Below are 16668 nucleotides of genomic sequence, written 5' to 3'. Positions count from 1 at the left end.
CCGCGGGACCGGTGCGGGCGGTGCCGCTGGTTGAAGAGACGCCTCCATGAGGATCTGCTTTAGGCGGGTATCCCGATCCTTGCGGGTCCGCGGTTTGAACTTCGAGCAGATCGGGCACTTGTCTGTTCGGTGCCCTTCGCCCAAGCAGCGGAGACAGGCGTCGTGCGGGTCTCCCACGGGCATCGGTCTCTGGCACACCGTGCAGGGTTTAAAGCCCGGTGCTTTGGGCATGAGCCCGCACCGGTTAAGGCAAAAAAGGGGAAAAACCCCCTTTTTACCTTATCTATCTAACATTAACTATACTAACTAAATAACTACAACTAACTATGGTAACTATATACAACGATGAAGAAGAGAGAAAGCTAGGGACGTGGAGAACTGTTTAGCACTCCACAGTTCCAACTGCCGTCACGGGCGGTAAGAAGGAACTGAGGAGCGGACGGGCCGACTGGAGTATATACCGGCGCCATAGCGGCGCCACTCCAGGGGGCGCCAGCCGGCCCGCCGGAGTAGCTAGGGTAAAAAAGTTCCGGAGAAGCCGTGCACGCACGGCGCGCACACCTAACTGGAATGCATTGGAGCAATCACTCGAAGAAGAACAAAGAGTCGTGGAGACTTGTGAAATGGTTTAGTCCTGTCTAAATAAAAGGCAATTGCTCGCCTGACATCGAGAGTATGCAGGGTTGCCTCTTGTGGAGTCTTGTGAGGTTCGGGATAGAAAGTAGGTAAGTATATAGGTTGGTTGAGGTGGAAGGGAGATACCACTTTAGGAAGAAATTTAGGATGTGATCTCAAAGTGACTTTGTCTTTGGAGAAGATTGTGTAGGGAGAGTGGGCCATCAGGGCACTCATTTCACCTACTCTCCTTGCCGATGTTATGGCAACTAAGAAAGCCACCTTCATGGACATATGGAGATGAGAAGAGGTAGCCAAGGGCTCGAATGGAGGTTTCATGAGAGTGTGTAGAACGAGGTTAAGATTCCATGAATTCATATTGGGTGAATTTCAGGGTAGAGGTTTTGCAGGCCTGTGAGAAACCGTTTTATGGTTGGGTGAGTAAAGAGTGAATAACCTGCTAAGAGGTCATGGAAGGTGGTAAGTGCCACCAGATGCACTTTGGTGGAGCTGAGCGAATGTCCATCTTGTTTTAGTTCCAAGAGGTAGTCTAGAATGATAGGGAGGGTCACCATATTGGGCACTAAGTGATTATGTGAGCACCAGAGTGTGAAACGATTCCACTTCTGCAGATAGGTTTTATGAGTGGAGTCTTTCCTACTGTGCAGGAAGACATAGCGGACCTGCTCAGAACAGGCTAGTTCATGGGTTTGGAACCATGAAGGAACCACGCTGTGAGGTGGAGCTTGAGGAACTCAGGGTAAAGAGCCAGTCTATTGTTCTGGAAAAGGAGATCTGGCCTGTTGGGGAGAGCCTGTGGGTGACGGGAGGGCATGCAGAGTAGGTAGGGATACCACGTCTGTCTCAGCCAAGCCGGGGCAATAAGTATGACCCGATCCTTGTGGTCCACAATCTTCCGAAGAACCCGGTGTAGCAGAGGGATTGGTGGAAGGCGTACAGGAGAGAGCTGTTCCACGGGATGAGGAATGCGTCTCCTGGGGATGCAGTTCCGAGTCCCACTCTGGAGCAAAACTGGGGACATTTTCGGTTCTGGATTGTGGCAAAGAGGTCTACTGACGGGGTGCCCCAGAGGGAAAAGAGCTGTTGAAGTATTGTGGGGTGCAGTTCCCATTCGTGTTCCGTCGAGAAGTGCCTGCCGAGTGCGTCGGCAATAGTGTTGTGGTAGTCTGGCAGGTAGGAAGCGGTGATCTGTATTTGACGTTATATACACCAATTCCATAGGCGGATGGCTTCCATGCAAAGAGAATGTGAGCGTGCTCCCCCTTGTCTGTTGATGTAGTACATACATGCTATGTTGTCTGTTAAGACTCGCAGGTATTTGTTCTTTATGAGGGGAAGAAAATGAAGGCACGCTCATCTCACAGCTCTGAGCAATAAGAGATTTATGTGTAGGTGCGACTCTGATGCAGACCACTGGCCTTGTGCCCTGTGTCCCCCTAAATGCGCTCCGCAACCAATTAGGGAAGCGTCCGTGGTGAGCACGAGTGCTGGGGATCAGTTCTGGAATGAAACCTTAGTGCAGGGGTTCTCTGGTCTTGTCCACCACTGTAGGGAAGCTAGAACGTTGGGAGGCGGAGTTAACCGCATCCCTAAGGTGTGTCTGTTGGGTTTGAAATTGGAATTGAGCCAGCCCTGAAGACATCTCATGTGCAGCCTGGCGTACTGGACTATGAAGGTGGTGGCTGCCATATGACCAAGGAGCTGTAGGCAGAGTTTTGCCTGTGTCCTTGGATGAATAGAGAGCGTGCGTTTGAGCTGCGTGATAGCGAGGAATCTGTGATATGAGAGCAAGGCTCTGCTCTGGATTGAGTTGAGATGAGCTCCAAGAAACTCAATCTGTTGTGTAGGTGTCAGGGTGGATTTTTGGGCGTTTATTTGGAGGCCTAGGCTGTGAAAGAGGGCGATAGTGAAAGAGTAGCTTGGAGTGTCTCGCCATAGGAGTTGCCCTTGATGAGGCAATCGTCCAGGTAGGGGAACAGCGTGACCCCATGTTTGTGGAGGTGAGCCACAAGCACAGCTAGAGTTTAGGAAAAGACTCCCGGCGCTGTGGAGAGGCCGAAAGGAAGAACTCTGTATTGGAAATGGTCATGACCAATTGTGAAGCTTAGAAAGCGTCTGTGAGCTGGATGAATTGATATATGAAAAGAGACGTACTGTGGGTCGAGGGCTGTAAACCAGTCCCCTTGATCCAGTGCAGGAATTAATGTGCCCAGTGTGACCATTTTGAATTTTTGTATCCTCGCGAATTTGTTCAGTTGGCGTAAGTCTAGTATAGGCCTCCAGCCCGAGTCTTTTTCTGGGTCAGGAAGTAATGGGAGTAGAAATCTTTCCCTGGATGTTGCATCGGCACAGACTCCACTGCGCCTATGTGTAGAAGGTAAGCCACTTCTGCGCGAAGCAGGTGCTCATAAGAGGGGTCCCTGAAGAGGGACGGGGAAGGGGAGGAGGATAGGATATGAATGGGATAGAGTAACCGGACTGAACTATCTCGAGGACTCAGCGGTCCTGTGTAATTTGCTGACAGGCATGTTGGAAACTCTGGAGGCGGTGGAGAAATGGGCAAATAGGCTGTGGAATCAAGGAATGGTCGCACAGACCCTGGACCAACCTTTTAAAATTGTTGTTTGTTCCCAGATGGATGGGAAGTGGTTGCTTGAGCTTGATTTTGTCTGCACTTAGGGGGTCTAGCGCGATTCCTATTTACGTGGTAAGGTTTGTGTTGAGGCCGATAAGACTGTTGTGTATGTAGTCTTAGGTAGGGTTGGTATCGTTGACCCCTGGGAAGAGATGGGTGAATGCCCAGGGTGCGCAGTGTCGCTCTAGAATCTTTCATTGTATGAAGTAGTTCATTAGGTGTTTATTTTATTTTATTTTTTTTAAGAAAACAGTTTATATTTATCAAAGGGGAGGTCCTCCACTCTGTTCTGCAGGTCTTTAGGGATGCCAGATGCAGAAAGCCATGAAGATCTGCACCTAACCACAGCCGGTGCAGTTGTACGGGCTGCTGTGTCTGTCGTGTCTAAAGAGGCTTGTAGGGCTGTTCTGGAAATCAATTGGCACTCGCTCAGAATTGATTTAAAGTCCGCTGTCCTGCCCTCTGGAATGTAAGAGGCGAATTCAAAAGTTTATTGTAGTTATCAAAGTCATGCCTGGCAAGGAGTGCAAGGTAGTTTGCGATCCAGAACTGTAGAGTGGAGGATATGTAAACCTTGCGTTTAAGGTCCTTGTCTTGCGGGGTGGACTGATATTGTGGCTGTTTCGTTCTTTGTGCGACTGCATCGATAATGAAAGAGTTCAGTTGTGAGAAAATAGGAAGTCAGCGTCCTTAGCAGGAACATAGTATCTATGTTCGGCTTTTCTGCAGGTTGGTAATAAAGAACCTGGCGTTTGCAGAGAGCATCATCTGGTTCCAAGAGTGCCTCATTTATAGGGAGCGAAGTAGGGAAACTGAGGCTGGGGCTGCGGACCTTAGCCTGAGGTGGAAAAGGCTCCAGTGGGGGGAGGTGCGGAGAACTCTGCTTGCGTTGTAGATCAGGTTTGCTCTCAGTGAAGGCAGCCAGTTCAGGGTTGGAGGTGCCCTGCAGGGGGTCTTCTGCTGGTGCAGGGGCAGAAGGCAGGCTTGGTGCCAGGCTGCTCCTGGCACCGGGGGAGAGCACGCAGTCGGAACCACGGCTTTTTTTTTTTTCTTCCGCCCTGAGGCTTGCGGTGCCGACGGCTTTGTCGGCACTGGGGCAGAGCGCGTAGCCGGCTTCGCGGCTATTTTTAGCCCTGAGGCTTGCGGTGCCGACGTCCTTGTCGGCACCGGGGCAGAGCGCGCAGCCAGCTTCGCGGCTATTTTTAGCCCTGAGGCTTGCGGTGCCGACGTCCTTGTCGGCACCGGGGCAGAGCGCGCAGCCGGCTTCGCGGCTATTTTTAGCCCTGAGGCTTGCGGTGCCGACGTCCTTGTCGGCACCGGGGCAGAGCGCGCAGCCAGCTTCGCGGCTATTTTTAGCCCTGATGCTTGCGGTGCCAACGTCCTTGTCGGCACCGGGGCAGAGCGCGCAGCCGGCTTCGCGGCTAGTTTTAGCCCTGGGGCTTGCGGTGCCGCAGTCCTTGTCGGCACCGGGGCAGAGCGCGCAGCCGGCTTCGCAGCTAGTTTTAGCCCTGGGGCTTGCGGTGCCACCGTCCTTGTCGGCACCGGGGCAGAGCGCACAGCTGGCTTCGTGGCTGTTTTTAGCGCTGAGGCACTTGGTGCCGCGGAATCCTGCTGTGTCCGGGAGGTTGAATTTCTGCCTCTACGGTCTGTGGGAGCCGTTGTTGAGGCGTGATCCTGGGGCTGAGGCGCCTACCTTTGGCGCTGTCAGCACAGAGGGTAGGGATCTCGCAGGAGACCCCTTACCCTTGTTAGAGTCTCTCCTATGAGACTGCTCTGCTTCTTGCCTCCGCTCCAGGGAGGGTGAAGCAACGCTCCCCACTGGTTCCGATCTGGCTGGGGAGGATGTGGGAGTGGGTTTAACTTTCCCCATCTCCAAAAGCGGCTGCGGGGATTTCTCCATGAGAAGTATTTCAAGCCGCAGGTCTCTGTCGTGCCGAGCCCTCGACTCGAGGCTCATACAGTGGAGGCACTTTGCGGGGATGTAGGCTTCCGCGAGGCACTTCACACAATGTGAGTGCCCATCCAAACTTGGTATGGAGTCCTGCCAGAAAACACACCTCTTGAATCCTGAAGCCCCTGGCATTGTAAATTAGAAATGGCAGGGGAGAGTGTCTCAGTGAGAGACAAGTCTGAAGTGATTTTTTTTTAAACTAAGTAGCTAACTATGTAACTATACTAAAGGAAGGGAAACAACTGGGAAGTAATTAATAATTATTTCTATGTTCTTTGTTACTGTTTCCTATAGATACCAGGGAAGAGAAGGCAGCACTGCTCCGAGTCCCGTCTTCAGCCGAGGACGGTTGAGAAGGAACTGAGGAGGGTGTGGGGCGCATGCACTCAGGAAGATTCCAACTAGACGGGAGATACCATCTGGGTGCGTGCGCCCCAACCAGGCACTGCTACCGAAAATCTCCGATCGACAGCGCCGGGACGCACCGTCACCTAGAGTGGAGCACCCACAGGGACAGCACTCGAAGAAGAACTTGCGTGTATTTCTTTGTCCCTCTTCACCTTGAGCTCATGGACACCAGGATGGGAGGACTGGAGAGCCCCAAGTCCTGAGGAGTCCCTCCCTTGAAGCACCTGCCATATGGGACCATCAACAAGGACCATCTGTCGGGAATCAGGGCCTGCAGCAGAGCCAGTCTCCAGGCAACCTAACGAGCTCAGGTAGCCTGTACCAAGCTGCCTGATTGGTGGGAAGGGTCAGCAGAGAGGCTCTTAAGCCCAGCAGTGGCAGTTCAGTAGCTGCTCAAAGCTTTTGCCCACAGCTATGGTAGCTCCGGCCTTGGTCCAGCCCTGCTCCTGCCTTGTCCCTCCCCAGGTAACCTGGTTCTGACCCTCAGCTCCGATTCCTCATCTCCAACATCAGCTCCAACCCGATTCTGACCCTGGGTTCCGACTCCTGGCTCCTGCCCCTGGCTCTGACCCTTGGCGCTGGCATTTGGCCCCTGGCTCTGACCCACAGCTCTGTTTTTTCGCTGCAGGTCCTGCTCTGACCACTAGACCTGATCATCCACATCCCGCTCTCTGACACCGTCAAGCACGGATAGGCATTAGCCACCTCTTCCATCTTCTTCCTGTGTTAACCCTGTTACTACGGCACCACCTGGAACGGGACTGATGTTCTGTCTGCGTCTCCAAGACGACAGCTGCAGACAAGAGCTACAATCACAGCTGAGACTTGGACATCACCAACTCACCCATAGGGAGCCACACTGTGAGCTGGATGAAGATCTGTTCTTCTGTTAAGAAGAGCTACTGCTCAGAATGTGACTTCGGCATTACAGCTCCACCACCTTAGATGACTGCTTACAGCAAGACACATTAACAACCCCAGGACACTGACATCTTTGACCATTATGTTAGCAACCAGCCACTCAGTATGAGCACCTCTTCAGTTTTACTGAATGCAGGATTTAAAAGGTTAGTTGTGAACAGATACTTCACACTGATTAATTTTAATGAGAGGGAAGGAACACTGGCCAGAATAGGGAAATAATAGAGACAGAATATTTACTAAGTTAGATCTCTGCAACTCTGCAGGGCCGGATGAAATTCACTCTAGAGTACTTAAGAAACTAGCTGAAGCAATCTCTGAACCATTAGCGATAATCTTCCAGAACTCATGGAGGGTGGGTCAGGTTCATAACAAGGACAAACTTCAAAAAATGGTTCTCAGGGAAGTAAAGACGGGACAGGCTAACTTCAATACCCAGAAAGATACTGGAAAAAAATGATTAATCTACCAATTTATTAAAAGCTAGAGGATAATAGGTGATAAGTAAGAACCAAGATGGATTTGTCAAGAACAAGCAGGTGCAGCTCAGTGTCTTTGGACCTGAGGGGCCCTAGGAGCATGTGCAGTGATTGTGGTGCAGAGTGAGTGTGCTGTGGGGGCTAGGGGGGCAGAGGAGGGGTCCCTCCCCTGGAGCTTGCTGCTGCCAGTGGTGGTGATGGGCAGTCCTCTCTGGCCCTAGCCCTGGGGCAGCCTGTCTGCACCCCAAGTTCCTCATCCTCAGCCCTGCCTCACCCCAAAGCCTGCACCCCCAGCACTGAGCACGCTCCTGCACTGTGAACCCCTCATCCCCAGCCCCACCCCAGAACCCTCACCTGAGGGGAAAAACATGCAACTTAAATTTGGTGGTCAGTTTGGAGTATCATTGTATTTAGCACAATATTTGATTATTTTACACCCTTCAAAGTATGTAACTGGTCGTATACAGGTGTTTTCTCTGAATACTGTCTGTGTGCCTCAGTTTCCCCAATGCATTTCTTAAGGCTCTAGATGGTGGGATAAGGGGGTGTGATTGTTGTAAAGCCCTAGAGGGCCAGTGTGATGCTGTCTGCACAGAGAATGGCTGACACCCTGTCTCCAGGCAGCTGATGGCCTGGGCCGCTCTCCTGCAAGGTGCCAACTGAAGGTGTTGGAGAACAAAGATCAGGTGGCCTCCTAATGCCTGGAAAAGAGACAAAGGCCAGAGAGGAGGGAGAGTCAGTGCCCTGTGCAGACTTTTGGGAAGCGCATGCTGGGATACTCTAGAACAGGGGTTGGCCGCAAGCTGATTTTTCATGGCATGTGGTGCAGGTTGAGCTGCTCAGCCCGCCACCGCTCTGGGGTTCCCTCTGCTGGCCCCTTACTAGCCAGGGTCCCCGCAGCCCCACTCACCTTGCTTCCAGTTGGAGTTTCAGCGCAGTGTATGGTCGTTTCCATATTCAAAAGAGTATTAATAACTGATATTCTTAGTTAAATAATTTTTATTATAGTGATATTATGCAATAAAAAGAAACAAACGCTTATGGCTTCCAATCCATTTTTACACTATTTAATAAAATATATATAATCATCTTACAGGGCGGGGGGGGGGAGGGAAAGAGGGAGATTACACCCATTCTGGGCCCCAGCAAAAATTATACAAACCTGCCGCCTCCCAGGTGAGCTGGAGCCTGGGGGTGGGGGTGCCAGCAGGAGGAAGTCTCAGGCGGCGCGCTGCTCGGCGAGGTCGTGGCGAGACTCAGGGTCGGGCGGCGCGCCTCCTGCCCCCAGGGTCCAACTGCGACCTCGGCCGGGCAGCGCGGTTCCTGCCCGGCTGCCGGGTCCGGCCCCCGACCTCGGCCGGGCGGCGCGGTTCCTGCCCAGCCGCCGGGTCCGGCCCCTGACCTCGGCTGGGCACGGTTCCTGCCCGGCGGCGCGGTTCCTGCCACCAGGCGCTCAAAGACCTGCTCTACGTTGATGTTGACCTTGGCGCTGGCTTCGAAGAATTCAAACCCTGCGGGGAGGGGAGGGAAGGAAACGGGGGAAAGGAGGGAAAGAGAAAGAACAGGAGGAGAAAAACCATGTGTTGGTGACTGAATTTTAAAAAGGAAGCGTTGCAGCACTCCAGTGATTACAGTAACAGCCCCCTCCCTGTGGGGGGGAAGTGTGCCTATTTCACACCCATGTGCTGGATACAAGTTCTGGAAGCCACCAAGTTCTGATCCACTCCCCGTGTGCGGAGCTGGCCCAACATCCCACCATGCAAGGCAGAGCCTCTCCAACTGCCAGGCCTCCAAACCGCCGCCCCCTGGGCAGTGGTGGCTCAGGACTGGGGGCTGGCTGCAGAGGGGCTGTACAGACCAGGGTGCTGGGGAAAGGTGTGCACCCCGCGTGGGGCCAGAAGTCCCAGGAATCTGGGACCGAAGGGTCGGCACCTGGCGAGGATTGAAAGGAAAAGGGCCATCAACCCTCATGCTTCAGGGCACAGGCCGATCCCCAGCTTGGGGTCAGGAGGAATTCACCTGCGGTATAGTATTGCCCTGCTAGGGGCAGCAGGGTGGGTTGGATGCCTCTCTCTCTCTCTCTCTCTCTCTCTCTCTCTCCCCTCCCAGTGTCTGGTGCCGACACCAGAGCATACAGGGTGCTGGATCTCTTCTGGCCCGAGGCCCCTGATCGATAAGCACGGGGCCGCCTGGGCCATGGCTTATCCTCATCAACTACTATCAGTATTACGGTAACATTGGGCATCCCAGCCATGGCCCAGGACCCCATTGCGCTAGATGCTGTACAAAACACAGCACAAAGAGACAGTCCCGCCCCCAAGAGATAAACTGTCCCGCTGGGATCCCCCAGGGCCTCCCTCCCTCCCCGCCAGGGTCCCACTTCCCTCCCCTCCCCAGCGCTCACCCAGATCTGCAGCTTGAATCTCTTCTCGTTCCTGTAGACCGCCTTGACCTTGAAGTCGATGCCCACGGTGCTGACGAAGGCCGAGGTGAAGGAGTCGTTGGTGTAGCGGAACAGGAAGGACGTCTTCCCCACGCTGCTGTTCCCAGTGATCAGCAGCTTGAACACGTAGTCGAAGTTCTGGTCGGCGGCATCTTTCTGGGCCTGCCGGGTGTTGTTGGGGGAGGCCATCTGGGGGGCAGAGAGAGGGCATCAGCAAGGCAGAGGGGTGGGCAGTGGAGGTCTAGTGGTTAGGGCAGACTGGGAGCCAGGACTCCTGGGTTCTCTTCTGGCTCTGGGAGGGAAGTGGGGGCTAGTGGTTAGAGTTGGGAGGGCTGGGAGCCAGGACTCCTGGGTTCTAGCTCCAGTTCTGGGAGGGGAGTGGGGTCTAGTGGTTAGAGTTGGGGGGGCTGGGAGCCAGGACTCCTGGGTCTCATTCCCAGCTTTGCCAAGGACTTTACTCTGTGACTTTGAACAAGCCATTCTGCCTTGCTTTCCAGCCAGCCACAAGGCTAAGAAAAGCCCCGCGATCATTCCTCTCCCAGGCCAGCTAGGACCTGTGACCCCGATTGTGGGCGCCCCCAAAAAAGATCTTAAAAATCCAGTGAGTCTTTACGGATGGGCCCCCTCCCAACGACGCCGTGTCTTGAAGGAACATGAGCGCTGCAACCTTATCAAGAGTTTCCAATGGAGGCAGGGCCCTCCCCAGGGCAGGAGGGATTGAGGGGGCCATATTCCCTCCCCCACTCACACACACAGTTTGCTTTCTGCAGACGCAGGCAGCTTGGCTGCATCAGTTACACCCAGCGCAGCTGCCCCCTCTCAGGCGGACGGGCTCAGGCTCTCGGCAGACTCAGGCAGACGTCCGTTTTGCTCGACTCAAGCTTTTCTTCACCACCAGCACCAGTCAGAGAGCTAATTTTCCCCCACGGAGATCTTGACCTCAATCCCTGTGACACTCAGGGGCCCCCAGTGCCTGTATCGTCACTCAGCCCTGGACACGACTGGCTCTGATGGTACAACGCAAGGGAACAGGGGGTCTCTTACCAGTCCTGCACGGCGTTGAAGGAATCCTGGTAGGCGATGTCGTACATCAACAGAAAGCCCATTGCTGCTCGGTTCCTGCCCAGCCGCCGGGTCCGGCCCCCGACCTCGGCCGGGCGGCGCGGTTCCTGCCCGGCCGCCGGGTCCGGCCCCGACCTCAGTCGGGCGGCGCGGTTCCTGCCCGGCCGCCGGGTCCGGCCCCCGACCTCGGCCGGGCGGCGCGGTTCTTGCCCGGCCGCCGGGTCCGGCCCCCGACCTCGGCCGGGCGGCGCGGTTCCTGCCCGGCGGCACGGTTCCTGCCCAGCCGCCGGGTCCGGCCCCGACCTCGGCCGGGCACGGTTCCTGCCTGGCGGCGCGGTTCCTGCCACCAGGCGCTCAAAGACCTGCTCTATGTTGATGTTGACCTTGGCGCTGGCTTCGAAGAATTCAAACCCTGCGGGACGTCTTCCCCGCGCTGCTGTTCCCAATGATCAGCAGCTTGAACACGTAGTCGAAGTTCTGGTCGGCGGCATCTTTCTGGGCCTGCCGGGTGTTGTTGGCGGAGGCATCAGCAAGGCAGAGGGCTGGGCAGTGGAGGTCTAGTGGTTAGGGCAGACTGGGAGCCAGGACTCCTGGGTTCTCTTCTGGCTCTGGGAGGGGAGTGGGGTCTAGTGGTTAGAGTTGGGGGGGGGCTGGGAGCCAGGACTCCTGGGTCTCATTCCCAGCTTTGCCAAGGACTTTACTCTGTGACTTTGAACAAGCCATTCTGCCTTGCTTTCCAGCCAGCCACAAGGCTAAGAAAAGCCCCGCGATCATTCCTCTCCCAGGCCAGCTAGGACCTGTGACCCCGATTGTGGGTGTTTGAGGGGATCCCAGCTCCTCCTCCTTTCTGGGAGCAGCCAATGCCCAGTGATCGGCAGAGATCCCAGCCCAGAAGAGTCATTTACCTCTCAGGCAACATGTGCCATCTTTGAGGTGGTGTCAGCACTGCAGTCGAGCAAAGCTGTGCAGGAGCTGCTCCCAGAGCTGTTTCCTGTTCTCCTGCAGCAGGTCAGCCGAACCCTAGGACAAAAGATGCCTTTGCCAGTGATAAGCAGCCGGAGGATATTCCGAAAAGACCGACAATATACTGAGGGCAACCCTTGCCGGTAATTAGAAGGAAGGGATAGAAACAAAGAGAATTCCAATAGAGTTGTGTGACACTCCCCAGGAGTTCCCAAGGTTATGAGGCACTTTACCATCGCCTGCTCTTAGAGTGAAGAAATCTTGTCTGTGTCTGCTGTGGGTTAGTTCCCTAAAATGACCAGGCTCTGGCAAAACAAGCACTGCCATCCAGGCCTCCTCAGACCCCAGTCTCTTTGTACAGGTTAATGATAGGCACACACCAACCCCCGAGTCTTCTGACCATTCCGTATAGTGTCCAGACCTTTATCCACTGAACACTCACAGAATTACCAGGCCTGCTGTTCCCAATGGAACAGTACACACCAGTTTATTACTTCTACTTTAGACTCTATACTTTATTACTTAGGGATGGTGTGAAGGCCAAAACAAGAGCAGAGATGATCAAAGAACAGAGATTCCAGTGATAGTGAGTAAGAATGCAAGCCAAAAATGGTTACATGTATAATGAAATCATAACATGCTCCTAGAGACTAAACTTAACCAACAGGTTAACCTCCTGTCTAAAGATGTTTCTCACCCAACGTTCTCAACCAAGCCCCGCTGTCCTTCTCGCTGTCCATCTATTTCCTAAGTGAAAGATGCCAGGGTGTCTTCTTTGTCCCCCAAATATACTAGCGCAAACCTTTGAGGTGTACCCCAAAATTGGGTCCCTACCCCGTCTACTTCCTGTTACTTTTCTTTCTTTGAAGTTCTCACAGTCCTTCTGAACCGAATGTGAACCCTACATGCTTAATTTACATGTAAACAAACAGATGGAGAAACATTTCTTGCCTGAAAGAAAACCATTTTTTCACCTTTCCTGGTGACTAGTCCCTAGACACTGATCATAAGAATGTAATTTTCAATGCATAGATGTGGCTCTTTACACAGCATCTGTAGATGTGTTTCACAATGATATTGGTGACATGAGCATTTATTTGAGACTCATATGGCAATCTTTTAGTGAACTAGAATGTACATACCAGACCCCTCGGCACCCACTCTGTGCCCCTCACCAGTTAACACTAACAGATTCCTGAGTCATCAGTGGACTTCAGCTCTGGTAGCCCATTAATGTACATTTCCCACCAATCTCACAACAGTTTCTATTATTGTTGTGTTTCTTTACTCCGTGCCAACAAGGTGCTCAAATTACAGACTTCCTGGTTTTATAATGTCTCTGACTTTTCCTAGGAAACCAGGATCTAAACTCTGTTCACGGATTGGCAGCGAGTATAAAATAAACATAAGGAAGTACGACTTCACACAACACATGGTCAATCTGTGGAACTCATTGCCAAGGGACGGTGTGAAGGCCAAAAGTATAACTGGGTTAAAAAAAGAATTAGATAAGTTCATGGAGGACAGGTCCATCAGTGGCTATTAGGCAAGATGATCAGAGATGCAACCCCAAGCTCTGGGTGTCCCTAGGCCTCTGACCACCAAAAGCTGAGACTGGACAACAGAGATTGGATCACTTCAGGATTGCCCTGTTCTGTTCATTTCTTCTGAAGAAGCTGGCATTGACCACTGTTGGAAGACCAGTATACTGGACTAGATGGACCATTGGACTGACCCAGTAAGGCTGATCTTATGCAGTGGCCACAGTGAGTCAGGTTTTCAAGCATGGGTGCCTAAGTTTTGTCCACAAAACTTGAATTTGTTCCCATGGATGGGTACCAAGCTATGTGATTTCTGGCGCTGCAGACACAAGTGTATATTCTGCTCATGCTGTTGGCCCATGCGCAGGCCAGTTTTAGGTACCTCTGTGTGACGGGGTAGTATGCTGTGCCCCAGCCTCTTCCATGAACACAGACTGCTCTGAGTCCCTCCAAAGTGTTCTAGGGATGCCTGCTCCTGAGATCCTGGTGGTAAGGGCTCTGATGACTGCTTGACCCCAATGGATGATCTTAAGTCACCTTTACTCTTGACTTTTGTTTTCTTTCTCCACCCTCTTGTCTCTCAGGGGACTTCTCCATCCTCACCTTCTCTGTGGCTTGTACTTTCGTGTCTAGGTTCCTCCAGCCCCTTTACATATATTTCCTCTTTACCTGGCCCTGCAGGTTTTATTTCCACCCTCCTGGGCCTCCACACATGCCTTGGTGTCCCTGTCAGAAAGGGATCCCAGTCCATGCCCAGGAGAAGGCAGTGGGGCAATCCATCCACTATCCCTACATGTTTCTGCCTAAACTTCCCCTTGATTTCCAGAGTCACCTCTGCCATTGGGCAGAATGTATTGTCCCCATGTACATATTCAGTTTTGATCCTACCTCTGGGAAGTATCCAGTGGGGTTTCACTAACTCCTGCCGGATCAGCAAACAGGATGAAGCTGTGTCCATTAGTCCCTTTGGTGGCTCCTCCCTACCCAGACCGATATGGTAGGTACTTTCCTTTTTCTTCCCTGCCTGGGAGTCTTGTCCCAGCCACAAAACTGTGCAAACCCACAGCCCATTTTAGGACAGTCTCTTTTTAGCTGTCCTTCACGTCCATGTCGGAAGCACACTGTAGGCCCAGCTCCCAGTACAGTTCCTTGAGGCTCCTTCCTCTTCTTCTTGCTGCCCATCCCAGCTGGAGGCTCTCTGGTCCTTCTCAAATCTAGCCCCTTAAACCAGTGACTCACTCTGGGAATGTCCGTCTCTGCAAATTCCTCTGGAACTTTAACTGCGGGGTCCAGATTAACTGGCTGACACCACATAACCCATACTCGGGTATTGTCAGGGAGACTCTGGAGAAACTTCCAGAATTATGCAGTCCGTGATCTCCCCCACAGTTTGAGTATCTGGCCTTACCAATGACTGGCCCAATCTTTCAATTTCTATGCAAATGCAGAGAGGCCTAATCCCTCAATCCATCTTTCAACTCTCCATTTCTGGCAGTACTTTTCTGTGGACAGGCCCCACCTCATCCAGCATGGCTGCCTTAATCATGTCCTAATCTCTTGCCTGCTAATCACTAAGAGCCATATATGTGCTTCCCCGGTTAAATGGGGTGTCAGGCGAAAGGCCCACATTGTTCTGTTCCTATGAGGTCTCACCGCTGCTCCTTTAAGAGTAACCAAAACCAGATCAGGGTTGTTCACAGGTCCCATTTTACAGAGTCTGATCTCCTGTGCCTGGTTTCCATTTCCTGTCACAGGACTCGCCAGACTTTGGAGGAGTTGTTGCCAGACCTGGGCTTGTTCCCGTATAAATTCCTGAAGGCTCTTTTGCTGTTAAACCTACCAGGCAAGCAAAGGCTGTTTTTCTGCCTGGTGGGATTGTTGGAAGGTCTGTGGGGTCTTCTACACCAGCAGTTCTCAACCGGGCCGGTTTTAGGGGGTCTGCCAAGCAGGGCTGGCAGTACACTAGCTGGGGTTTAGGGCAGAAAGCTGAATCTCTGAGCCCAGCCAGGCTGGAGCCCTGAGGCCCAGCACCTGCACTAAAGCCCCGAGCTGCTGCACCCTGTGGAGTTAACATCTACAGCCAGGAGCCCCAAACTCTGATGCCTGGCAGGGCAGAGGCCTGGGACTGGGCCATGGAGTATTTATAGCTTGTTGAGGTGAGAGGAGGCTCAGAAACAGAAAGGTTGAGAACCCCTGTTCTATACTTCTCTTTGCTGCTTCACCACCCATTTCAGTGTGTTCCCTCCATCACCCAGACTGCCAAACCTCTACCCCGGCTTCTCCAGCAGGCTCTCCATTTGCATAGATAACAGGGAAATCCCTGATGAGCCCCCACCTGTGACAGAGAGGGGTGTTGCACCCCCACATCTTCTGCAAACACAGACCACGTTGAGGCTTTCTTGCTTGTAAACACCCATGTGTAGTCTATTTTATCCCCCTACCAATACATAGCACCTTTATCTTGTATCTCAACTTTCTAAACTCTTCTCCAAAATGGGGGGTAAGGTGTTTCCACTCAGAGAGCTCACTTTGTCAGGCTCTCCCAGCTTTTTGTCTTGCTGTCTGGTCTCCCAAAGAGAAACAGAAAGTGTGAAAAATCAGGACAGGGGTTGGGAGTAATAGGCACCTGTATAAGATAAAGCCCCAAATATCGGGATATCTGGTCACCCAAGTTTCTTTCTCTGTCTGTTCCCCTCAAAGGGCTCCTGCCTGTATCCTTTTATATGGTTTCCCTGTTAATGGAATGATTGGTTCCATGACTCACTAGCCCCAATCTGACCTCGTAATCAGCTACACTTCTGTCCAATTAGGCTTTCTGTAAGGAACTGAATTAGTACTAATAGTGACCAGAGTGCTGACTCAAGTGCAAACCCTCAGCACTCTGTCACATCATATCTGGAGATAGGACCCCAAAATATCCACTAGTGATCACCACACTCTATGCCCCCAGTTTTTGGGTCCTGATCATGTATCTTTTCTATATCCTTGTACTCTGCTAGTGCCCATACTCCTTGCAGAAAGTGAAAAATGACTGCAAAATTTTGTCCCTAGCAAAACTAGTTATATGAGATATATGAGACAGAAACATACCTCCTGGCATCAAGTCCTTCCAGGGACACTGGTGTCCAGGATATTGCCAGTGGATGAACTGTCGATGAACAGCAGACCTGACAAGTAACCTGGGCTTCCTGACTCTGTTCAGGCTGCACCTTCCTACCGATTGCTGCAGTTCTGTGCCTCTCTTTCCCCAGGTTTTCTGTCCAAGCATTAGAATCTGTGCTTTTCAAAGTTGGGAATGAGAGACTGGTGAGAGTGCTCGGGACGCAGAAAACATGGATTCTGCTTGAAAACCCCCAGACTCACCATGAGGGAGTGTGTCTGCTGGTGAGGTAAGAGATCTAGGAGGCATCATTTTATCCTTGGGAATCAGTAGCAAATAGAATGGCTGAGAGGGAACCTCCAGTTTATAGCTTTGTGTGGGGCGCCCTGGGTGGAAACACACAGCTCCCGCCCATAGATATCAGAGCTGTCTGCTCAGAGCAGCTGAGTTTTTGAAGTGTGCAATCGACCGCATAAGCGGTTTCTTTTGTCTTCCAGTGTTCTGCTAAGATCTGGACTAATAACACCTG

The 16668-nt window shown here is 52.5% G+C and overlaps 1 protein-coding gene across 9 annotated transcripts in view; it reads right to left on the bottom strand.

Moving 5' to 3' along the window:
* Window positions 1-8425: 8425 nt before the first annotated feature.
* The window catches only part of LOC123354020 (ras-related protein Rab-3C-like), a 35795-nt gene continuing 27552 nt past the window's right edge, over window positions 8426-16668 (bottom strand). For 5 of the 9 annotated variants that reach the window (XM_044995627.1, XM_044995623.1, XM_044995625.1 and 2 more), the window contains exons 3-4: window positions 9435-9662; window positions 8426-8541 (exon numbers count right to left, since the gene is read on the bottom strand). In XM_044995627.1, the coding sequence (XP_044851562.1) occupies window positions 8497-8541; window positions 9435-9662 (273 nt within the window). In that variant the 3' untranslated portion in view covers window positions 8426-8496. Of the gene's footprint in view, window positions 8542-9434; window positions 9663-10517; window positions 10624-14879; window positions 14948-15374; window positions 15443-15665; window positions 15717-16668 lie in introns of those variants that run through there. The other 4 variants (XM_044995628.1, XM_044995631.1, XM_044995630.1 and 1 more) reach the window with 4 other exon arrangements.

The sequence above is a fragment of the Mauremys mutica genome, chromosome 20 (genome assembly GCF_020497125.1).
Source record: "Mauremys mutica isolate MM-2020 ecotype Southern chromosome 20, ASM2049712v1, whole genome shotgun sequence".
In the NCBI taxonomy this organism is placed as follows: Eukaryota; Metazoa; Chordata; order Testudines; family Geoemydidae; genus Mauremys; species Mauremys mutica.
Note: the sequence above shows the minus strand (reverse complement) of the source record. Positions and strands in the feature narration are given on the sequence as shown.